Source organism: Gavia stellata, chromosome 3, assembly GCF_030936135.1.
Source record: "Gavia stellata isolate bGavSte3 chromosome 3, bGavSte3.hap2, whole genome shotgun sequence".
NCBI lineage: Eukaryota > Metazoa > Chordata > Aves > Gaviiformes > Gaviidae > Gavia > Gavia stellata.
The window spans coordinates 92,052,494-92,071,410 of NC_082596.1; the positions used below are offsets into that span (position 1 = coordinate 92,052,494).

At 40.5% G+C, this 18,917-nt stretch overlaps 1 protein-coding gene across 1 annotated transcript in view; it reads left to right on the forward strand.

The window, feature by feature from the left end:
• GMDS (GDP-mannose 4,6-dehydratase) overlaps window positions 1-18,917 on the forward strand; it is a 444,874-nt gene that overhangs the window by 73,064 nt on the left and 352,893 nt on the right. Inside the window, exon 4 of the mRNA XM_059815329.1 lies at window positions 1,986-2,095. Coding sequence (XP_059671312.1) covers window positions 1,986-2,095 — 110 coding nt within the window. The remainder of the gene's footprint in view (window positions 1-1,985; window positions 2,096-18,917) is intronic.

Here is an 18,917-nt window from a genome sequence, read left to right on the forward strand (position 1 = left end):
GAGAAATCGGTTAGGTGGTGCTTGCTCTTGGTCTCTGTTTAGTGTTGCAAGAAAAATGCAGCAGTTGTTAGAGTGGTCTGGGCACCAACAGTTTTGAGGATTGCAGGTTAACACCAATACTCACATAGTTTTATCCTATAAACATTTGGGATCTTGTGCATGCTGTGGTCCACAGGCAGGACTGATTTCACGTATTGAATTTCATTTGGGAAGCAGGGCAGTTGCATTCCATACAAGTGGAAACGTGGTGTTGTTCCAGCACAGCCTGTATAGAACTGGTGGCCGGAATGAAGGCAGCTGACACCATGGATAATTGATGTATATGCACAAAAAGGGTCATAACCTGCTTGCCAGCCCTCATAGTTAATCACAGTTATCTCTTTCTTCTTAAAAAAGTTGCATTACCATTCCCTTAGCTCTTAGCCACAGCTTCAACTGGGTCTTGAAGTCTCTTCAGAACTGTCCTTTTCAAGCAATGTGGATGTAAAAGCAGATTTCAAGAATATACTGTGACCTGCTGGGCTGTATCACTTTATCGACCTGAAGAGCCTCAAATACCTGTTAAATAGGAATGTGCAAAGCTGAACACCTGAGAACTGCATGATCTGTTACTTCCTTGCTGCCTTAAACTGTTAAAAAAAAAAAAAAACAACCTGAAAAAAAAAAAACCCAAAACTGCTTAAATAAAAACAAAGTTCACTATCTCTACAGCATTTTAAAAAAAATGTGCTGTGGATTCATACAGTAGTGTCTTGTAATAAACCTTGTATTTCTTGGTTCAGGGTTAAAAAAAGAAAAAAAAAACCAAGTTGATTATATCTGTAGATGATACAGCCCTAAAAAAGTGGTGACCGTTGTCAAATGGGAAGACCACTAAACTGTACTGAAATAAGAATTTCTTCTTTTTCCTGGGGAGAGGGTAATGTAAACATAAATTCATTAAGATCAAAAACTACAAATGAAAATCTATACAAATATGCAAGTAAATGTAAACATGTAAAATTCATCAATAGTTATAACAAGACTTTTCTTTTTGTTGAATAGATATGTGAATAACAGTGTGGTGGTGTGATTTATTTTTTTTTAAATAATAGGAAAATGAGACCTGTTTTATAAGAATGAATTTCACTTCTGGAATAATTTCTTGACAGGTCAGGTTCTCAAACCAAGGTCAAGTTGATAAGCCATTGCAACCTGCTCTTTTTAGTTTTGACAGGAGCTGATCTCATGCTCTTACCTACTTTTTCACACACAAATTAGAAAGTAACTCAGTTGGGAAAGGATAAATAACAGCTGCATGACTGACATATCTAACCACATTTGAGATTTTGGCATGTAATACCATGAAGCATGTTTCATTGACAGGTACAATGTTCTCTGAAATTCCTATCTGGTGTGTATCTATATTTTTTAAGTGGAAAAACAATAGTAATAAATGCAGTGGGTTGTACTGTAATGTTACCTAAATGTTCATCTTGTAGGTACCTTAGGCATTTTTGTTGTGTTGTGAAATTATTCGCAGTGAGGAACTTTAAGATGTGCAATATTTTGGGAAGGAGGAGAAAGCTATTGATGTACTTTTAAGAAGTTATTAAAAACCTTTGTGAGTGAAAGATTGGAAGCCTAAACTAAAACAATGCGCTTTTTTTTTTGTGGCTGAAAAGTTCTGTATATGACATTGATCTAATTTATACAACCTGGGTTAACGAAGTGTAAACTATTAAAGAAATTATATAAATGTGGCTGGGTAAATCAGATTACTTAAAAGAGAATCTGAAATGGTATTCATTACTCCTGCAGGGAAATATATTTTGTGCTTAAAGCAGGGGAAAAATACCCAAGCAAAACCTTGTTCAGCTGGTGATCGCTTAACTTTTTCTAATAAATGTTTACTTGGATTTTAAACCTGGAGTAGGATTTGGACCAAGAATGAAATATTGTTCTGTGACTAAAGTGTATTAACTCTGTGTTCTTAAACTCTGAAGACATGAAGCTGCACTACGGTGATCTCACAGACAGCACCTGCCTGGTGAAGATCATTAATGAAGTCAAACCCACTGAGATATACAACCTGGGAGCTCAGAGCCATGTCAAGGTGAGTAGCTTCTAGGACTGAGAATGTGAATTTGTGTTAGTGGTGGTATGCTGCTTTGATTATTTTAGACTGCAGCATTTATAGCCGTATTGAGAACTGCTAACTTTGACAGGTAAACCCTGCCTTAAATCAAGATAGTTGTGTTTGCTGCAGTGCTGAATTACTGCATGAGTCTTGCTACTGAATATATATTAAAATGTCAGAATGATTGAGGTTAAATTGTCATTATCAACAAAATCCACAGGTTTAAAAAACTGATTTTTCTACCATGTGAAACAACTTTTGCTGTAGAGTTTGTTGCTGATCAGCCCTAGTGGAGAAGTTACACAGTGTTGTTAGTCCAAACAGCGCTTAGAACCACATTATTCTGTTTGCATTAAAATCAATATGTGTATCTAAGTGTGTCACTTCTAGAAAGGCTTCACCTATACCTGTTTTCATGCAGGTGGTATTCTTTGAAAGATTGGCCTACAAATAGAGAAAACAGCTTTGCTACTACTTGCAGTATTATAGCATTTCTAGGTTTTTGGTTGGAAAAATCAATTATAGAAACTGAAACAAAAAGCACTTGTTGAAAATTAGTAACTTGACCCTGGCAAGTACCACTGCATCATAAGGAAAGAAAATGAATAATAGAGAGGATAACTTTAATTTGCTTTTTATCCATGTTAAGCTACATTGCTGTATCATGGAAAAGCTCAGTTTACTAACAGGTGAGTTCTACTTACTTGCGAAAACCTCATTCATACTTCACTTCATGATTACAAACTGAAACTGATGGCCAGGTAGCAAATTGTTGTTAAAATAAATTGTGTGTCAGTCATATGTCCTGTCCTTATTGTGTGCTATGTGAAAGTATTCTTAAGTGGTAATATTCCCTGGCCTCTCTTGACGTGAGAACTGAAGGAGCATTTAAGCCGCATAAAAATCAGTTTGGCTTTAGTTTTGTCAGTCAGCCTTCCTACAAAAAAGCAATGTGTTTTTTCTATCACTCTGAAGCCTTGAAACCCACCAAGAGGAAATCATGTTAAAAGACTGCATTTATTGACAAAACAAACAGCAGAATATAGAGATGAAATGAGAATAATTTTGCTTTTAAATTGCTTGCACGATTGAATTATCCGGTTTGCTCTGTGCTAAACATGAGTATGGTTGGGTTTATTAGCTCAGGTACAGCAGTATAAGAACAAGGCTACATGAGTCCAAGGACAGCTTTGGTCCAGAAGGCAATTTAACTGCTGCTTTGCAGAGTGAAACCTGAGCCAGCAAACCTTGCTGGGTATTGGCAGTCCAAAGCTAGGTGCTCCAGCATTTCTTTTTTTGAACTAGTGCATTGGCTAACAATCTCCACAGAAATTACTTGTGTCCCTTAGGTGGTGTTAGCATGGTACTAACGTTCTAGTCCCAAACTATCTCCATGTGGCAGCTGCCAACAACTCAAATCACAGCACTGGGAGGGCATGACGGGATGGTGGTGGTTATGCTGCTATAGGTTCTTGCATGACATTGTCATGGGCTCTGGGAAAGTTTATTCCTCAAGTATCTCACTGCATGAACATTTTTGAGCCAATGCAGATCTGGCACCAAGTCTTGGCTTTTAGAGATCTAATGTGCCTTGGAGCATAATGAGGAGACATTAAAATGGCTTTCTTGGAAGCTAGCCTGAATGCAGCAGGCCAATATGTAGGCAATGTTAGAAGTCCTACCGAAAGTCTAGATGGACTTCTTCAGGGTGTGCTTATTATGCTTCCTAGCATCTCCAGTAATACTTCTGTTGTTGCAGTTGAGGAGAGAACCTAGGCACCCCAAGTCTGTTGGCTAAGGTGATTGGGGGACTTGACTATGGTATCGATAGGACTTAAAAGCAGGCCAACAGTGCTTACCATTTTAAAACAATTCCCAATGTTAGAAGAGGGGGTAGAACTTGGCCACCTGTTAGGGGTGAATGTCTTCACCAGAGACCTGAACAGCTTTTACCATTAAACTTTGTTTATGTAAACTTACCGGTTTTGCCTGTGTGCATCATGTTTGGGGAAGGAGGGAAAAGAACTTCTAATCTTAGCTTGCTTCACATTCTGGTGACTTTGAACCAGTGATGTCTTCAGTATGTTTTGGTGGTGTTTATGTTGGCTTGTGTTTATGCAGAATAAAGTTTTCTATCACTCTCACTTCCAGTTAGTTTATGTGAGCCATGCTGAAATGAAGGAAAATAAAATAATAGGAAGTTGGTCTGGTTTCCTGTAGGAAACTAATGAAGATGAAATTGGTTCTTGGAATGAACCCACAGTAGTCTGGGAAACACTGTCAGAGAAGACATTTTTCTGAATCATAAATAGTGAGGACTATGACTCATAAAGTAGGTCACCGAGAGGCTGATCTGATCTTGTACATGGGAGAAAGTGAGAGAAGACTGAAACTTGCTCCTTATTAAAAACAGTAAACTTAACAGAATGATATCATCAGTAGGAACAAATTATCCAGTGTGCGTTCCGGTCTGTTTTGGTGAGAAATGGGAATTAGGTCTCCAGGCTGTAGCTTCTCCATTGGATGTTCAGAAAGCAGGAGCACATTCACTTCGTAGTTACAAAGTAAACAGTTTAGCCTCATTTTTTCTATCCAGTCTTTATAAATCCTGCTGCTTTGCCTTTTGGTGCTTTGGGAATCCGGTGTGCTGACCATGATTTGTTTTCATTTAATTAGGTTTCATGGGAGTCATTGTTTACAGTATATTGAGTCTAAATAATAATCTATTATTGTGTATAGGTAGCATGCAGATGTCTTAATCTAAATTCTGTTATCCATAACTCTATACTCATTCCCCTCTGTTCAATGTCTTGAAAATCAATTATCCAAATGCTAGGATGGCTAAAGTGATATAAATGTCTGTTCTTGCACAGTGTTTCAGTAGATGCACACTCATAAATAGATATGAACTTGTAACTTTTTTTCTGAAGGACAAGTGATCTCATCAGTATTTGACTGTGCTGTAAGATTTTCTGTTTTGAGTTGTACTGAACTTGTGAAGCTGGTAAATATTTTTTTTACAAATTTCTGAAGCAAAAAGTCAGTGTAACCTTAGTGAAAGATCTCTTCCTTTCAGCACTTGACACTTGTTGCACTGAGCAGTTAAACGTAGGACTGAAGAAATGGCTCTAGTTTTATGGCTATTGCTATCCTAGTAGTCATGTATTAAATAGCCTAGTCCAATTTGGCTGTAGCGCAGATAGCCACAATTGCTCGGTTTACTACTTTAAATTGTATTGGGTAGTAGAAGGTTATTTTGCCTACTTACCGTTGGCATTTGTTGCCAGAAATTTTATAGCAAATGTGTTTTTATGAGATATGAAAATAATGGGTTGACTTTTCTGTGATAGCTGTTCCTTGCATATGCAACATGGATATACTACTGAAGAGTAAAACCTTACTTGTGTGTAACTACATTTGAAAAAGCCAGTAAATGCTTAGTTCGGGGTTTTTTCACCTTGCAAGATGCTTACAGGGTTTTTTTGTTCTTTAGTTTAGGGGTATTGATATTAAGGTTCTATCTAGTTTTAAGTCCCTGCAGGCATATGGATGCTTTGAGTCATGCAGGAATTAATTTTAAGAACCAAACCCTACAACTGTTAGCTGAAAGGTGAAATGTAAAAATCAAGGGGCTTTTAGCATATAACCCCTCACTTGAGTAAAGATCTCTTTACACTTGTCTGTTGAATTCAATTTTATCTCTAGCTCATCCATTCTTCGTTCTATATTTTTATGCTCTCCAAAGAGAAGGCCCTCAGTCTTGGGAAACCTTTAGTCTCCTCTTTCCCCATGCTGGCAAAATTAAAGAACTTACTCATTTCTGATTATTTTGTGTTTTTTATCTGCATCAAATACTGACTCCTAATTGCTGTGAACCAAACATATTATGAACTACTAATTGATTTCAACCCCCTGCCTGGTAATGTGACTATGTCTGTTTTCACGCTGCATGGAGGGTGAGGTGGCAGCAGGGAAGATGAAGAAACAAAGAAAATAGCAACAAGGTCTTCAGAGCTCATGGAGGAAAATTCCAACTTGTGTAAAAACCTGTACTTACCTGTGTCTCTGCTGCATCCTGAAGTTATAGCTTGCATGCTGAGTGGTGGGAAAGTGGGATTGCTGCAGGGATGGGAAACTTGAAGTACACAAGCAAAGGTTCACATCATATAATTTTACAGAATCATAGAATGGGTGAGGGTTAGAAGGGACCTCTGGAGACTGTCTGGTCCAACCCCCTTAGGCAAAGCAGAGTCAGCTACAGCAGGTTGCAAAGGACCTCGTCCAGCCAGGTTTTAAGTAGGATGGAGACTCCACAACCTCCCTGAGCAACCTGTTCCCTCACCTGTGCAGTTCCATCACCCTCACAGTAAAAAAACAACACCCACCACCACAAACTTTTTAAATGACATTTCCTGTATTTCAATTTATGCCCATTGCCTCACCTCCTGTCACTGGATACTACTGAGAAGAGTCTGTCTCAGTTATCTTTACTCTTCCCAGTAAAGTGGCAGTAAGGGACCCTGGAGCACGGGTAGTTTATTCATCAGTCCCCCCCATCAAAGGGAAGGGTTTGAAAGGGCCAGTTGCATCTGGTGAATCAACAAATGGTTACAGGACATATGCCACAGCCAGTGGTTTGGCTACTTGGGGACTCGCTTTGAGAAACCTGGTCTACTAGGGGCTGATGGGGCCCATCTGTCAGAGAAGGGGAAGACTATCTTCGGTCATAGGCTTTCCAAGCTGGTGAAGAGGGCTTTAAACTAAAGTTGCCAGGAGAGGGGAACCTCAATTCATCCCACCCCTACCAGTTTGATGCCAGTGCCAGCAATAGATGCCCAGAGCCTGGAGAAGGATCACAGGTCAGCAGGAGAGCACCTGAAGAGCAGCACAAAGGAACTTAAGTCGCGTTAGACAGCAAGGCAGCTTCATCAGGGGCCCAACTTAAATGCCTCTATGCAAATGCACGTAGCATGGGGAACAAACGAGGCGTTAGAGACGTGCACACCTTCAGGACTATGATTTTATCGGCATCATGGAGACGTGGTGGGACGACTCCTTATGACTGGAGTGTTGGAATGGAAGGATACAGGCTCTTTAGGAAGGACAGGCAGGGGAGACAAGGAGGGGGTGTCGCCCTCTATGTCAATGACCAGCTGGAGTGCATGGAGCTCCTCCTGGGGATGGATGAGGAGCCAGCCAAGAGCTTATGGTCAGGATTAAAGGGAGGGCAGGGACAGGTGACATTGTAGTGGGTGTCTGCTACAGGCCACCCCACCAGGAAGACCGAGCAGATGACCCTCTCTCTAAACAGATAGGAGCAGCCTCACGTTCACAAGCCCTGGCCCTCATGGGGGATTTTAACCACCCTGATATCTGTTGGAGGGACAACACAGCAGGACATAAGCCTGGAATGCGTTGATAATAACTTCCTTCTCGAAGTGATAGAGGAGCCAACGAGGAGAGGTGCTATGCTGGACTTTGTTCTCCCCAACAAGGAGGGGCTGGTGGGGAATGTGAAGCTCAAGGGCAGCCTTGGCTGCAGTGACAATGAAATGGTGGAGTTCAAGATCCTTAGGGCACCAAGGAGGGCGCACAGCAAGCTCATTATCCTGGACTTCAGGAGAGCAGACTTTGGCCTCTTCAGGGATCTGCTTGGTAGAGTATCATGGGCTAAAGCCCTGGAGGGAAGAGGGGCCCAAGAAAGCTGGTTAATATTCAAGGATCACCTCCTCCAAGCTCAAGATTGATGTATCCCAACAAAGAGGAAGTTGGGCAAAAATGCAAGGAGGCCTGCATGGATGAACAAGGAGCTCCTGGACAAACTCAAACACAAAAAGGAAGCCTACAGAGGGTGGAAGCAAGGACAGGTAGCATGGGAGGAATAGAGAGAAATTGTCCAAGCAACCAGGGATCAGGTTAGGAAAGCTAAAGCCCTGATAGAATTAAATCTGGCCAGGGACGTCAAGGGCAACAAGAAAAGCTTCTATAGGTACGTCGGTGATAAAAGGAAGACGAGGGAAAATGTGGGCCCTCTCCAGAAGGAAATGGGAGACCTGGTTACCCAGAATATGGAGAAGGCTGAGGTACTCAGTGACTTTTTTGCCTCACCGGCAAAGTGCTCAAGCCACACCGCCAAAATCACGGAAGGCAGGGGCTGTGAGAATGAGGAAGATCAGGTTCAAGACCATCTAAGGAACCTTCCAGGTGCTACAGGCCACACAGTCTCACCTCTGTGCCTGGCAAGATCATGGAGTAGGTCCTCCTGGAAACTCTGCTAAGGTACATGAAAAACAAGGAGATGATTGGCAACAGCCAACATGGCTTCACTAAGGGCAAATCGTGCCTGACAAATTTGGTGGCCTTCTACAATGGGGTTACAGCGTTGGTGGATAAAGGAAGAGCAAGTGACATCATCTACCTGTACTTGTGCAAAGCATGTGACACTGTCCAGCATGACATCCTTGTCTCTAAATTGGAGAGACATGGATCTGATGGATGGACCACTCAGTGGATAAGGAATTGGCTGGATGGTAACGCTTAAAGAGTTGTGGTCAGCGGCTTGATGTCCAAGTGGAGACTTGTGTGTCCAAGTGTGGTGCAGTCGACACGCTGGAGGGAAGGGATGCCATCCAGAGGGAGCATGACAGGCTTGAGAGGTGTGCCTGTGCAAACCTCATGAAGTTCAACAAGGCCAAGTGCAAGGTCCTGCACGTGGGTCGGGGCAATCCCAAGCACAAATACAGGCTGGGCGAAGAAAGGATTGAGAGCAGCCCTGAGGAGAAGTACTTGGGGGTGTTGGTTGACAAGAAGCTCAATGTGAGCTAGCAGTGCATGCTTGCAGCCCAGAAAGCCAGCCGTATCCTGGGCTGCATCAAAAGAAGCATGACCAACCGGGTGAGGGAGGTGATTCTCTCACTCTACTCTGTTCTCATGAGACCCCACCTGGAGTACTGTGTTCAGCTCTGGGGCCTTCAACATAAGAAGGACATGGACCTGTTGGAGCAAGTCCAGAGGAGGGCCACGAAGGTGATCAGAGGGCTGGAGCACCTCTCCTATGAAGACAGGCTTAGAGAGTTGGGGTTGTTCAGTCTGGAGAAGAGAAGGCTCCAGGGAGACTTTCTAGCAGCCTTCCAGTACCTGAAGGAGGCCTACAAGAAAGCTGGGGAGGGACTTTTTACAAGGGCGTGTAGTGATAGGACGAGGGGTAATGGCTTTAAACTGAATGAGGGTAGATTTAGATTAGGTATGAGGAAGAAATTCTTCACCATGAGGGTGGTGAGGTGCTGGAACAGGTTGCACAGGGTTGTTGTAGATGCCCCATCCCTAGAAGTGTTCAAGGCCAGGTTGGACAGGGCTTTGAGCAGCCTCATGTAGTGGCAGGTGTCCTTGCCCATGGCAGGGGGTTTGGAACTAGATGATCTTTAAGGTCCCTTCCAAGCCAAACCATTCTATGGTTCTGATTCCTGCCACCCATCAGGTATTTTCATATGCATCAGTCAGATCCCTCTCTGAGCCTTCTTCAGGCTAAACAAATGCAGCTCTCTCAGCCTCTCCTCATATCACAGATGCTCCAATCTTTCAGCCTGTTGTTGCCCTTTGCAGGTCCATTATGTCTGTACTAGCAGCCCAGAATTCACAGTGGTCTCACCACTCAGCACTGTAGAGGCAAAAGATCACTTCCTTTGACCTTCTGGTGACACTTATCCTAAGGCAGCTGCAGATGCTGTTGGCCTTCTTTATTGGGTCATGGTCAACTTGGTGTCCAGCAGGAACCCCCAGGCACTTTTCTACCAAACTCCTTCCGAGCTGGTCAGCCCCCAGCATGTACCGGTGCATGAGATCATTCCTTTGGAGTTGCAGGACTTTGCACTTCCATTTGTTGAACTTCATGAAAATCCCTTCTGCCCATTTTTCCAGCCTGGCGAGGTCCCTCTGACAGTATACCCTTCTGGCATTATCAGTCACTCCTCCCAATTTTGTATCATCTGCAGAGTTGCTAAGGATGTACTCTGTCCCATTGTCAACGTCATTGTGTACCCCTGGGGTACACAATTAGTGACTGGACTCGAGCTGGACTTTGTGCCGTTGATCACAACACTCCAAGCCCAGCAGTTCAACCAGTTTTCAATCCACCTCACCATCCATTTATCTAGCCTACTTTCCTTCATTCGCCAAACTGGTCATCTCATCATAGAAGTCTACCAGGTTGGTCAGGCATGATTTCACCTTTATAAATCTATGCCTGGCTTCTCCCAATTGCCTTCTTGTCCTTCATGTGTTTGGAAATGGTTTCCCAGATTAGTTGCCCCGTCACCTTCCCAGGGATCAAGGTGAGGCTGACCAGCCTGTAGTTCCCTGGATCTTCCTTCTTGAAGACACCAGTAACATCTCCTTTCTTCTAGTTGTTAGGAACCTTCCCTAATTGCCATCACCTTTCTAGAGTGGCTTCGCAATGGCATCAGCCAACTACTTCAGCACTCATGGATGCATCCCACCAGGTCTCATGGTGTGTGTCCAGTTTGTATAAATGTTCCCCTTATCATCTTTTACCACAGGTAAGTTTTCGTTGCTCCAGACTTTCTCATGGGTCTCAGGGACCTGTGATTCCATAATGTCAGCCTTACTAGTGAAGACAGAGGTGAAGAGGATACCTCAGCCTTTTCAATGTCCTTTGTCACTAGGTTTCCTGCCCTGTTCAGCATCAGGCCTGCATTTTCACTGATCATCTTTTTGCTGCTGTTAGACCTGTAGAAGCTCTTCTTGCTGTCTTTCATGTCCCTTACCACGTTCAAATCCAGATGGGCTTTGGTTTTCCTACCTCTGTACCTGCCTACTTCAACAGTCTCTTTGTATTCCTCCTGGGTTGCCTCTCCATGCTTCCACCTCTTGTACATTTCCTTTTTATGCTTGCGTCAAGAGCTCCTTATTCATCATGCAGGTCTCCTGCCACCTTTGCTTGATTTCATACTTGTCAGGATGGGCCATTCTTAAGCTTGGAGGAGGAGATCTTAGAAAATCAGTCAGCTCTTACGGACTCCTCTTCTCTTCAGGGCTGTATCCCATGGTACTCTACCAAGCAGATCCCTGAACAGGCAAAAGTCTGCTTTCTTGAAATCCAGGAGTGTGATCCTGCTTTTTTGTCTTGCTCACTTCTCTCAGGATCCTGAACTCCACCATCTCATGATCACTGCAGCTAAGGCTGCCCTGACCAGTTCTTCCTTGACTGTAAGAACTGGATGTTTGTAGCATTTCCCCTTGTGAGCGGCTCAATCACCTGTGTCAGGAGACTATCAATGCATTCCAGAAACCTCCTGGATTGCATGTGCCCTGCGGTGTTGTCCCTACAGCAGATACCAGAATGGTGCAAGTACCTCCTTTCAGAACAGTAACTTCTATTAGTATCCTTATTTTGAAAACCCTTCAATTTGGTTTGGCTTAGCTTTAACAGTCTTAGTAACACTGAAGTGAAATAGCTTCTAGTGACTGCTGCCATTGTCTATTTGGTAGATTAGTTCTGAAAATAGTTCTTTTGTGCTGGAGACGTGTTTTGATATTGTAGTCCATGTGTTAAATGGGAATGTTCCCTGCTAGTTTATAAGGTGGATTTTTTTTTTATCACACATAAATACCAATCAGTAATCTTATCGATGCTACTTATGTGCTTATACATTAACTGTGTACTTACCCAGTTTGGTTCTGATCCTGCAATGTTTCCTCATGGCAAAAGTTGTTTTTTTCATTTGATACAATCTTGCTTATACGAAACTGCAGGCTAAATAATTCAAGGAATTAATTGTAAAGCTTTCCCACTATTGCATTTGTAACAAGGCTTAGAATTGTGCATTACAGCTTGCATAATAAATGTTTTATATACTGTACCTTGTTCTTATCATTCAGTATGCATCGTTGTGCTGTTTATTATTGCATATATTCTAAGCTTGTTATGAATGTCACAGAAGCGCACAGCTTCTGAGAAAATTAAAGGATTTTTTTGTGTGTTTTATAAAATGAGCAGTTTGGCTGTTCAGTGTAACAAGATCTAGTCTAGTTAATTGTAAAGAATATTAGCAGCACTCTGTTGTAGAGATGTAATAAGACTTATAGGCAAAAATAAGCCTAACAGACCTTAATTTTATGGAGTTAGAGAATTTTATAGTTATGCTTTATAGAATATTTTATTGTCTCAAGATGATATCAAATTACTTCTAATTTAGCATGCATGTATGGCAGTTAATTTTATTAGCCAAAAAGTGAGTTTCCAAACCTGATTTGTGCCATAATAAGACTATAAATATAGAACCTACTGCCCCAGGGTACCTCTGATTAGCGTAGGATCCCTGCATGGGCCTGTGGTACCGTATTCTGTGGTGTGCTTGGGTACCTGTCCATCTTCTGTCATCTGTTTACCGGTGGTGGCAGCTTGTAACACCAGCCTTGTGAACACAACCTCACTAGAAAATTGTTGTGCAAACCAGCAAATTCTCTGTTTGCACAGTGCTTTACCTGATGGGGTCTTGGTCCTTAGCCAGGGCAATTAGGCTCTCTGCCGTAAATACAAAGGAATAAAAATTAGCTGGGTTACCTTCTGTCCTATACAATGTTTTATTGCTTTTGCTTGTGCTGGTATCTTAGAATAGTTTGGGCTGGAAGGGACCTTAAAGATCATTTAGCACCAACCCTCCTGCCATGGGCAGGGACACCTTCCACTACACCAGGCTGCTCAAAGCCCCGTCCAACCTGGCCCTGAACACTTCCAGGGATGGGGCGTCTACAACTTCTCTGTTCAACCTGTTCCAGTGCCTCACCACCCTCATAGTGAGGAAAGGGCATGATCCTGTAAGGTGCTGAACAGTCTTGATGTAGCTCAGCCCACCCTATAACTGCTTTAACTTCAGGCTGTTGGAGTTGTTCGGATGCTTTCCTGGGTTTTGCACAGGATGCTGTGTCCTTATGGGATGGAGTGCACCAGAGGGCAGAATAAGTCTCTCAAGTGTTTCTTTTAAATGCTTGCATGTGTTGTTCTGCTGTGTGTAGCTTAAGCTCTTTAAGTAATCTAATTCCTTTTAAGCAATCGTGTTTTAGGTAGTTTCACACTTTAATTATTCTGGGCAAATTTTTTTAATACAATACTTGCAATACCTTTTCAAACAGATTTTTTGCGTGGCCTAGAAAGAAAGGTAATTCCAGTAATAGCTAGCAATTGGAATTTTGTATGTCTCTTCACTTGGTCCGCTAAATATTTATGGCAACTTTACACAGTCTTTGTAATTACAGCTTGTATTGTCAGACTACATAGATTTAAACCCAAGTGTTACTAAGGAACTTAGTGCAACTATTAATTTTATTAAACAGATTAACTTTAATTGTTAAATATATGTATTATGGCTGCAAATGTTATGAATACGTAAAAAGAACAACGGAATAACACACTCAGCGGTACTAATATGTATTAGCAAATACAAGCATTAAGGAATTGCTCCCCAAACCAAGTGCTATTTATGTCATACCAATGAGAAAATGAAGGTATTATGTTTATGGGTATGTTTTAATACCACAGAAGATCTCTCATGACTTCGGCTGCAGGCTGGTATTGCCTCTGTGCCCTCCTATTCCACCTCTCATTTTCTCCTGACCTGCCCCCTCCCTTCCTCAACAAACCCCTACCCTTGCTCTGAGGTAGGGTATTTTTTCCCTCTCTATAGAAAAATACACAAGAGTTCGCATGATTTTTGGATCACAGTGACCTTATTTATAGTTTATGTGAATAACTTGCTACATTTTTTCTTTTTTTAATCTTTCATTTTTGCTGTTTTTTCTGATGGATCATTTCCAGGGTAAATGCTGAAGCACATTTCTACCAATATGTTATTTAAGTGTATTGGGAAAGCAACTATGTAAAAAACATGAAGTATTTGAGTACTTAATCAGAGATGTGAAAAGGACGAGACTGAGCCATGAAACAGGACTTTTCCGTATAGCTTGGTAACTAAAGAGCAGAATGTATGCTGTCATGAATCTGTAACTGAACATTACAGATTCCTCTTGAGTTTTTTGCAGCTTTGGTGGGTGTCTCTTGCATGATGTTTTACCAGTGTAAGTTAGGGACATTCTTAGCTGCTGTTCCTGTGTTGTGCAGTCGCATACGAAGCAGCCTGAACGCTGTGATGAATGAAGTGGTGTTTATCTTTGTGACCCCGATGACGGATGAAGTACCACCTCCTTCATCTCATGCTTTGTGTGTGGTTTCTGCTTTAAGGCTCCATAATTTGACTTCCTAACTGACTTCTGAATTTTAAGTCTGGTGTAATGAGTGGGGACGGCCAGCGAATCCATGTTTGTTCAATGCCATGGCCCCAGTTAGGTCTGGATAGCTGTTGAAATCAAGCACTTGATGAGCTCTGTTGCTACTTAATTAAATTACAAATTTTAAACTAATTGCTTTAAAGCAAACTTGATAATTGGCCTCTTGTTTGGGGTTATAAATGAAAGAAGGTTGTTAAATTGGATTCCCTTTTTAGAGGAGAGTGGTTTATTATATAATTCTATTTTTATTTTCAATAACAAAATCTCTGCTGTAATTGTAGCTATTTTTAAGTGCAAAAGTAATTGCTGAGGTGAGCTCTACATCTGGGCGTGAGTGGGGAGGAGTGATCAGTAACTTCCCTGATAGTTTTCTTCTAACAGCAGCTGCAGGGGAAGAGAAAGCTGGGGGAAAGGGAAGGCAAAACCAGTTGCGGCATTCACAGCGTTGTATTTCTTGTGTCAAATAGATGGCAGCAGAGCGTTGTACACAGTGAAGCGGCTCTATCCTGTAATGGGAATGAGAGGGGAATGACACTTCAAGCTGACTTGTATCAACTGCAGCCTTGAACAACTTGTCGTTAGGCATAAAATAGGAAAGAAAGCTACTATTGATAATGCGGGCGCGTAGAGGATGAAGAAGGGTATGAGATGCTATAAAGTACTGAATTTCTGGAATAGTCCCAGGTGGCAAAACTTAATCTTTTAAGGTATGTCATCCACTCATGCAACATGATTGAAATCAGCTAACATAATATGCATGTCAAAATAAAGAGACAGAAAGAAAAAGAAAGTATTCAGAAGTTGCAACTGAAAGTGATATACAGCTGCCTTGGGGTACTGTAGGAGTTGGCCAGAATGCCTATTTTTAAGTTAAGCGAGCTAGAGAAAGGAAATATCAGTCCTCAATCAGGCAAGCATTCTTTGGTAAGGTTTGCTCAAATGTCAGTGTTTTTAGAAAAAAAGCTGCAGTCTGTTCTGCTCTGATCCCCAAAATTAGATTTGCTATTAAAATGAATCAAGCTGCAGATCTGTCTCTAGAAGTGTTTGATTAATAAAAGTAGTACAGTGTTTGACTAAGTATTTATTAAGTACAAAATTAATGGCTGCAAAATAGCTGCAGTCATCTAGGCATTAACATGTTTTGTTGTATGTTCATCTGCATCTAAAACTGTGTAGTAGGACGATCCCAAAATAAAAGGTGGAATTGAAGGCTTTGATGTCAATGATTGCTCAAGCCCTGGGATTTTAAGATATCATAGTCGGAGGATAGAAAAGAAGTTGAGAAATTATTATTATAGTGTGACTAGAGTAGTCTAGAAATTATGCCAAGGCTGGAAAAGTCAATATGGGGTGCTATCTTAAAGTTACAAAACATTTTATTTCTGCTACAGCTCTGAGTGCAACCATCCTGGCTGAGCATTAGCATTGCTGTTTATATTTCTGATGGACCTCATTGGGGTTTTACTTTCTGTAAACAAATGCTTTTTAATCCGCTTGCCTGAAAAATTGTTACAAGAACTTGGTGATACCTGGCAGGTTTCTATTTTGATAACAACTTGTTTCTCATATAATGTTTCTTTTTCTCAAATTTGATATTTTAGTGATCCATCCACCCCCTTCAGCAGGCTAGTAAGAAAACCGAACCACCATGTAATTTATTTCTTACAGGTTTAAAGAAAAGCGTACTTGATTCACTTTGGACTGTTGCAACTCATGCTAGCCACTACAATTTACTGAGATCAGAGGGTAATGCAGATCTATGGGAGTGTAGGTGATTTTCAGTATCGTTCATCATACACTGTAGAAAGTACTAATATAATAGCTGAGACTTCTGGAGCTTTTTCATTACGGTTAAATTACAGTTCGTGCAGCAGGATGAGTGGGTCTGCATGTGTTTTTGGGTTTTTAAATTTTTGTTTAATGTCTTGAAGTGACAATTCTAAAAAATATTGATATAACAATTATATGCAATATTTGCTATTTGAACACCGGTACAGCACTGATATGAAATGAAGGAAATGCATGTGATTTGTTGGATGAGTAATAATATGAAGCTATCTTAATCCATTTTTTACTTTTGCTAAGTGTTAAATTAATTTGGTATCTCATATTTTAATATTTTTATTGTCCATCTGAACATGCTTCCATGGAGGCATATTAAATTCTTGGAAGAAATAATGTGGTTGTGTTTTTATATTTTTAGAAAACATTTACTAAGTTGCTGTTCTAAACACTAGAAATGGAATCTATGAAAAATCTGTGAATAGGCAATAATACATGCGTTGCATTGATTATTCAGATAAATTAGATTGGTAGAACAAATGCTAACTTTTTAAAATAAGCAGTTTCAAAACTCTCTCTGTAATTCTTCTTGGGGCTAAGTGCTACAGACTCCTATTTAAGCCAAACCTCACTGAAATAAATGTTTGTGAGGGGGTTGGTGGGGAGGGAGGGTTGTTGTTGTCTCTTGCCTCTTTTCCGTTGAGGTAAGGATATTAGCTTGAGTGACATCATTTAATTTTCTCAATTTTGAAATAATGTATTTGCATAACAAAGCAGTATTTCTTTTTTTTTTTCCTTTAGGATTATGAGGATTGCTGGGGTGTATGTGTGCGTGCATGTTTCTAGCCTTCTTGCTGAGTAACGCTAGATTTGTTCTTTGTTCTGTGTAAGTTTGGCTTTGTGGTTTATGCAGCTTTAAAAACGTATGTGTTATCCTCTCAACTTCCTTCATCTGTGGAAGAAATGCACTGTGCGTCTTAAAGCTACTTGGTATGTTTTACAGGCATGCAAAACAAGAGAAATAAAATATTTTCTGCCGTAAAAATGGTTTTGCTTATTTTCTTAGAGCGTAAAACAGCATAGAGATAACTTAAAGCACACAAAACATTTCTGTCAAAGAGCTGTTGCAGTGAGACGTACACATTTAAGCTCACAGAACCTATGATTTAGAATGGCTGTGTGGTCAGAAGTGACAGAACACATTTGTATCAGCGGGGATTAATTCCACTCTTACAATAGTCCATGGACAGAAGTTTCTATTTTTCCTTGACTATTTTAGAAATTGAAGATGATCCATAATTTGTTTATGAGTTCCAGAACAGTAATGAGATTATTTTTTTTTGCTCCTTCATTGGTGTCAATAAATTTTGTGGGTGTTGGGAGTAGACATAGTTGTTTGACTTAGCCATGATGAAAAATATATCAGTTAGGAAAAAATCTAGGTTGTCATTTTGGGATGTTTAGGATCACTTGATGTTGTGTTCATTTTTCTGTTTATGGCAATGATCTTGAGGGAATCTGTATAGAATATTGCGTCTTAACTGAGTGTCTCCTGTGAATGAGATGATTGTTTACTTTGTAAACAGTGTACATCTGGTATTTATTGATAATCCAAGTTAGGAATCAGATTAGTTTAAATAGCGTTGCTGCAGTTTAATTTTATTGTGATGCTGCTGGGTTATATTTTAGCAGGCAGAAAACAGTTATTCAGGAAATTTCTCAGTTCTCTCTAGAGATGATGAAGAGCTATAACTTAGGAACAACTGAGTGTTCCCTGCTTGTATGAAACACTTGGGTCTGGAGAGAGAGAACATCTTTATCAGTGTTTGTACCCTAACATGCAACTTGTTTTGCAGAGAAGTTAGGTATGTTTTACATAACAGCAGATTGTTTGGAAAAACGTTTTTTTTTAAAAAAAACTCAGTACCGTCTGCCATTGCATGAAGAACTCCTCAACTTCTGTTAGTTTTTTTCGCTCTGACATTTTTGGAGCTGTATCGAACATCTTTGGCAATAGACTTGGACTCCAAAAGTGTATTTGGAGCAACAGGAGGAGAGCAGCCTGGTGGTTTATCTTCATATACAGCTATCCATACTAGCTTTCTATTACCTTATTTTTTCATTAAGTATTTACTGAATATATTGGCTTGCATAATTGCATTGTGAATGCCTGAACTGCATTTTTCCTGTAACCGTGATGCTGAGAAATAGCATTTTAATTTTAGCCAGACATTCTTGCATATGTTGCTTCATGGTGATGCAATTTCACTGGCATAGCATCAGAACAAAGGATTCAGCATCAACAAGGATGTAAAAACAAATTAAAGGATGCTAGAAGTTTGAAGCATTGCTTTAAAGATTTTAATATGCTTAATATTCTTGAAATTTTTTTAAAGCTTTGTGTGTGTGTTTGTGTAACAAGCTGTGAGTTCTGTGAAGCTTTTCTAATTTTATATTCATGTAATATTTTTCCTTTGACTTGTTTCTCAAACTCCACTGTGGCAAAGAACATCCTCCAGAAATGATGTATTTTAATTACAGGCATATGCAACCTATGTATTTAGTTAGCTGGGCAGTAAAATTTAATTGCAAAAGTCTAAAAATGCTCCTGAAAACATTGCATACATTCAGCACACCTGAGTCTATGAAGCTAGTAAAAGATTCAGTTAGTTTACTAAACCCACATTATCTAAAATGGCAGTTTCACTGAAAA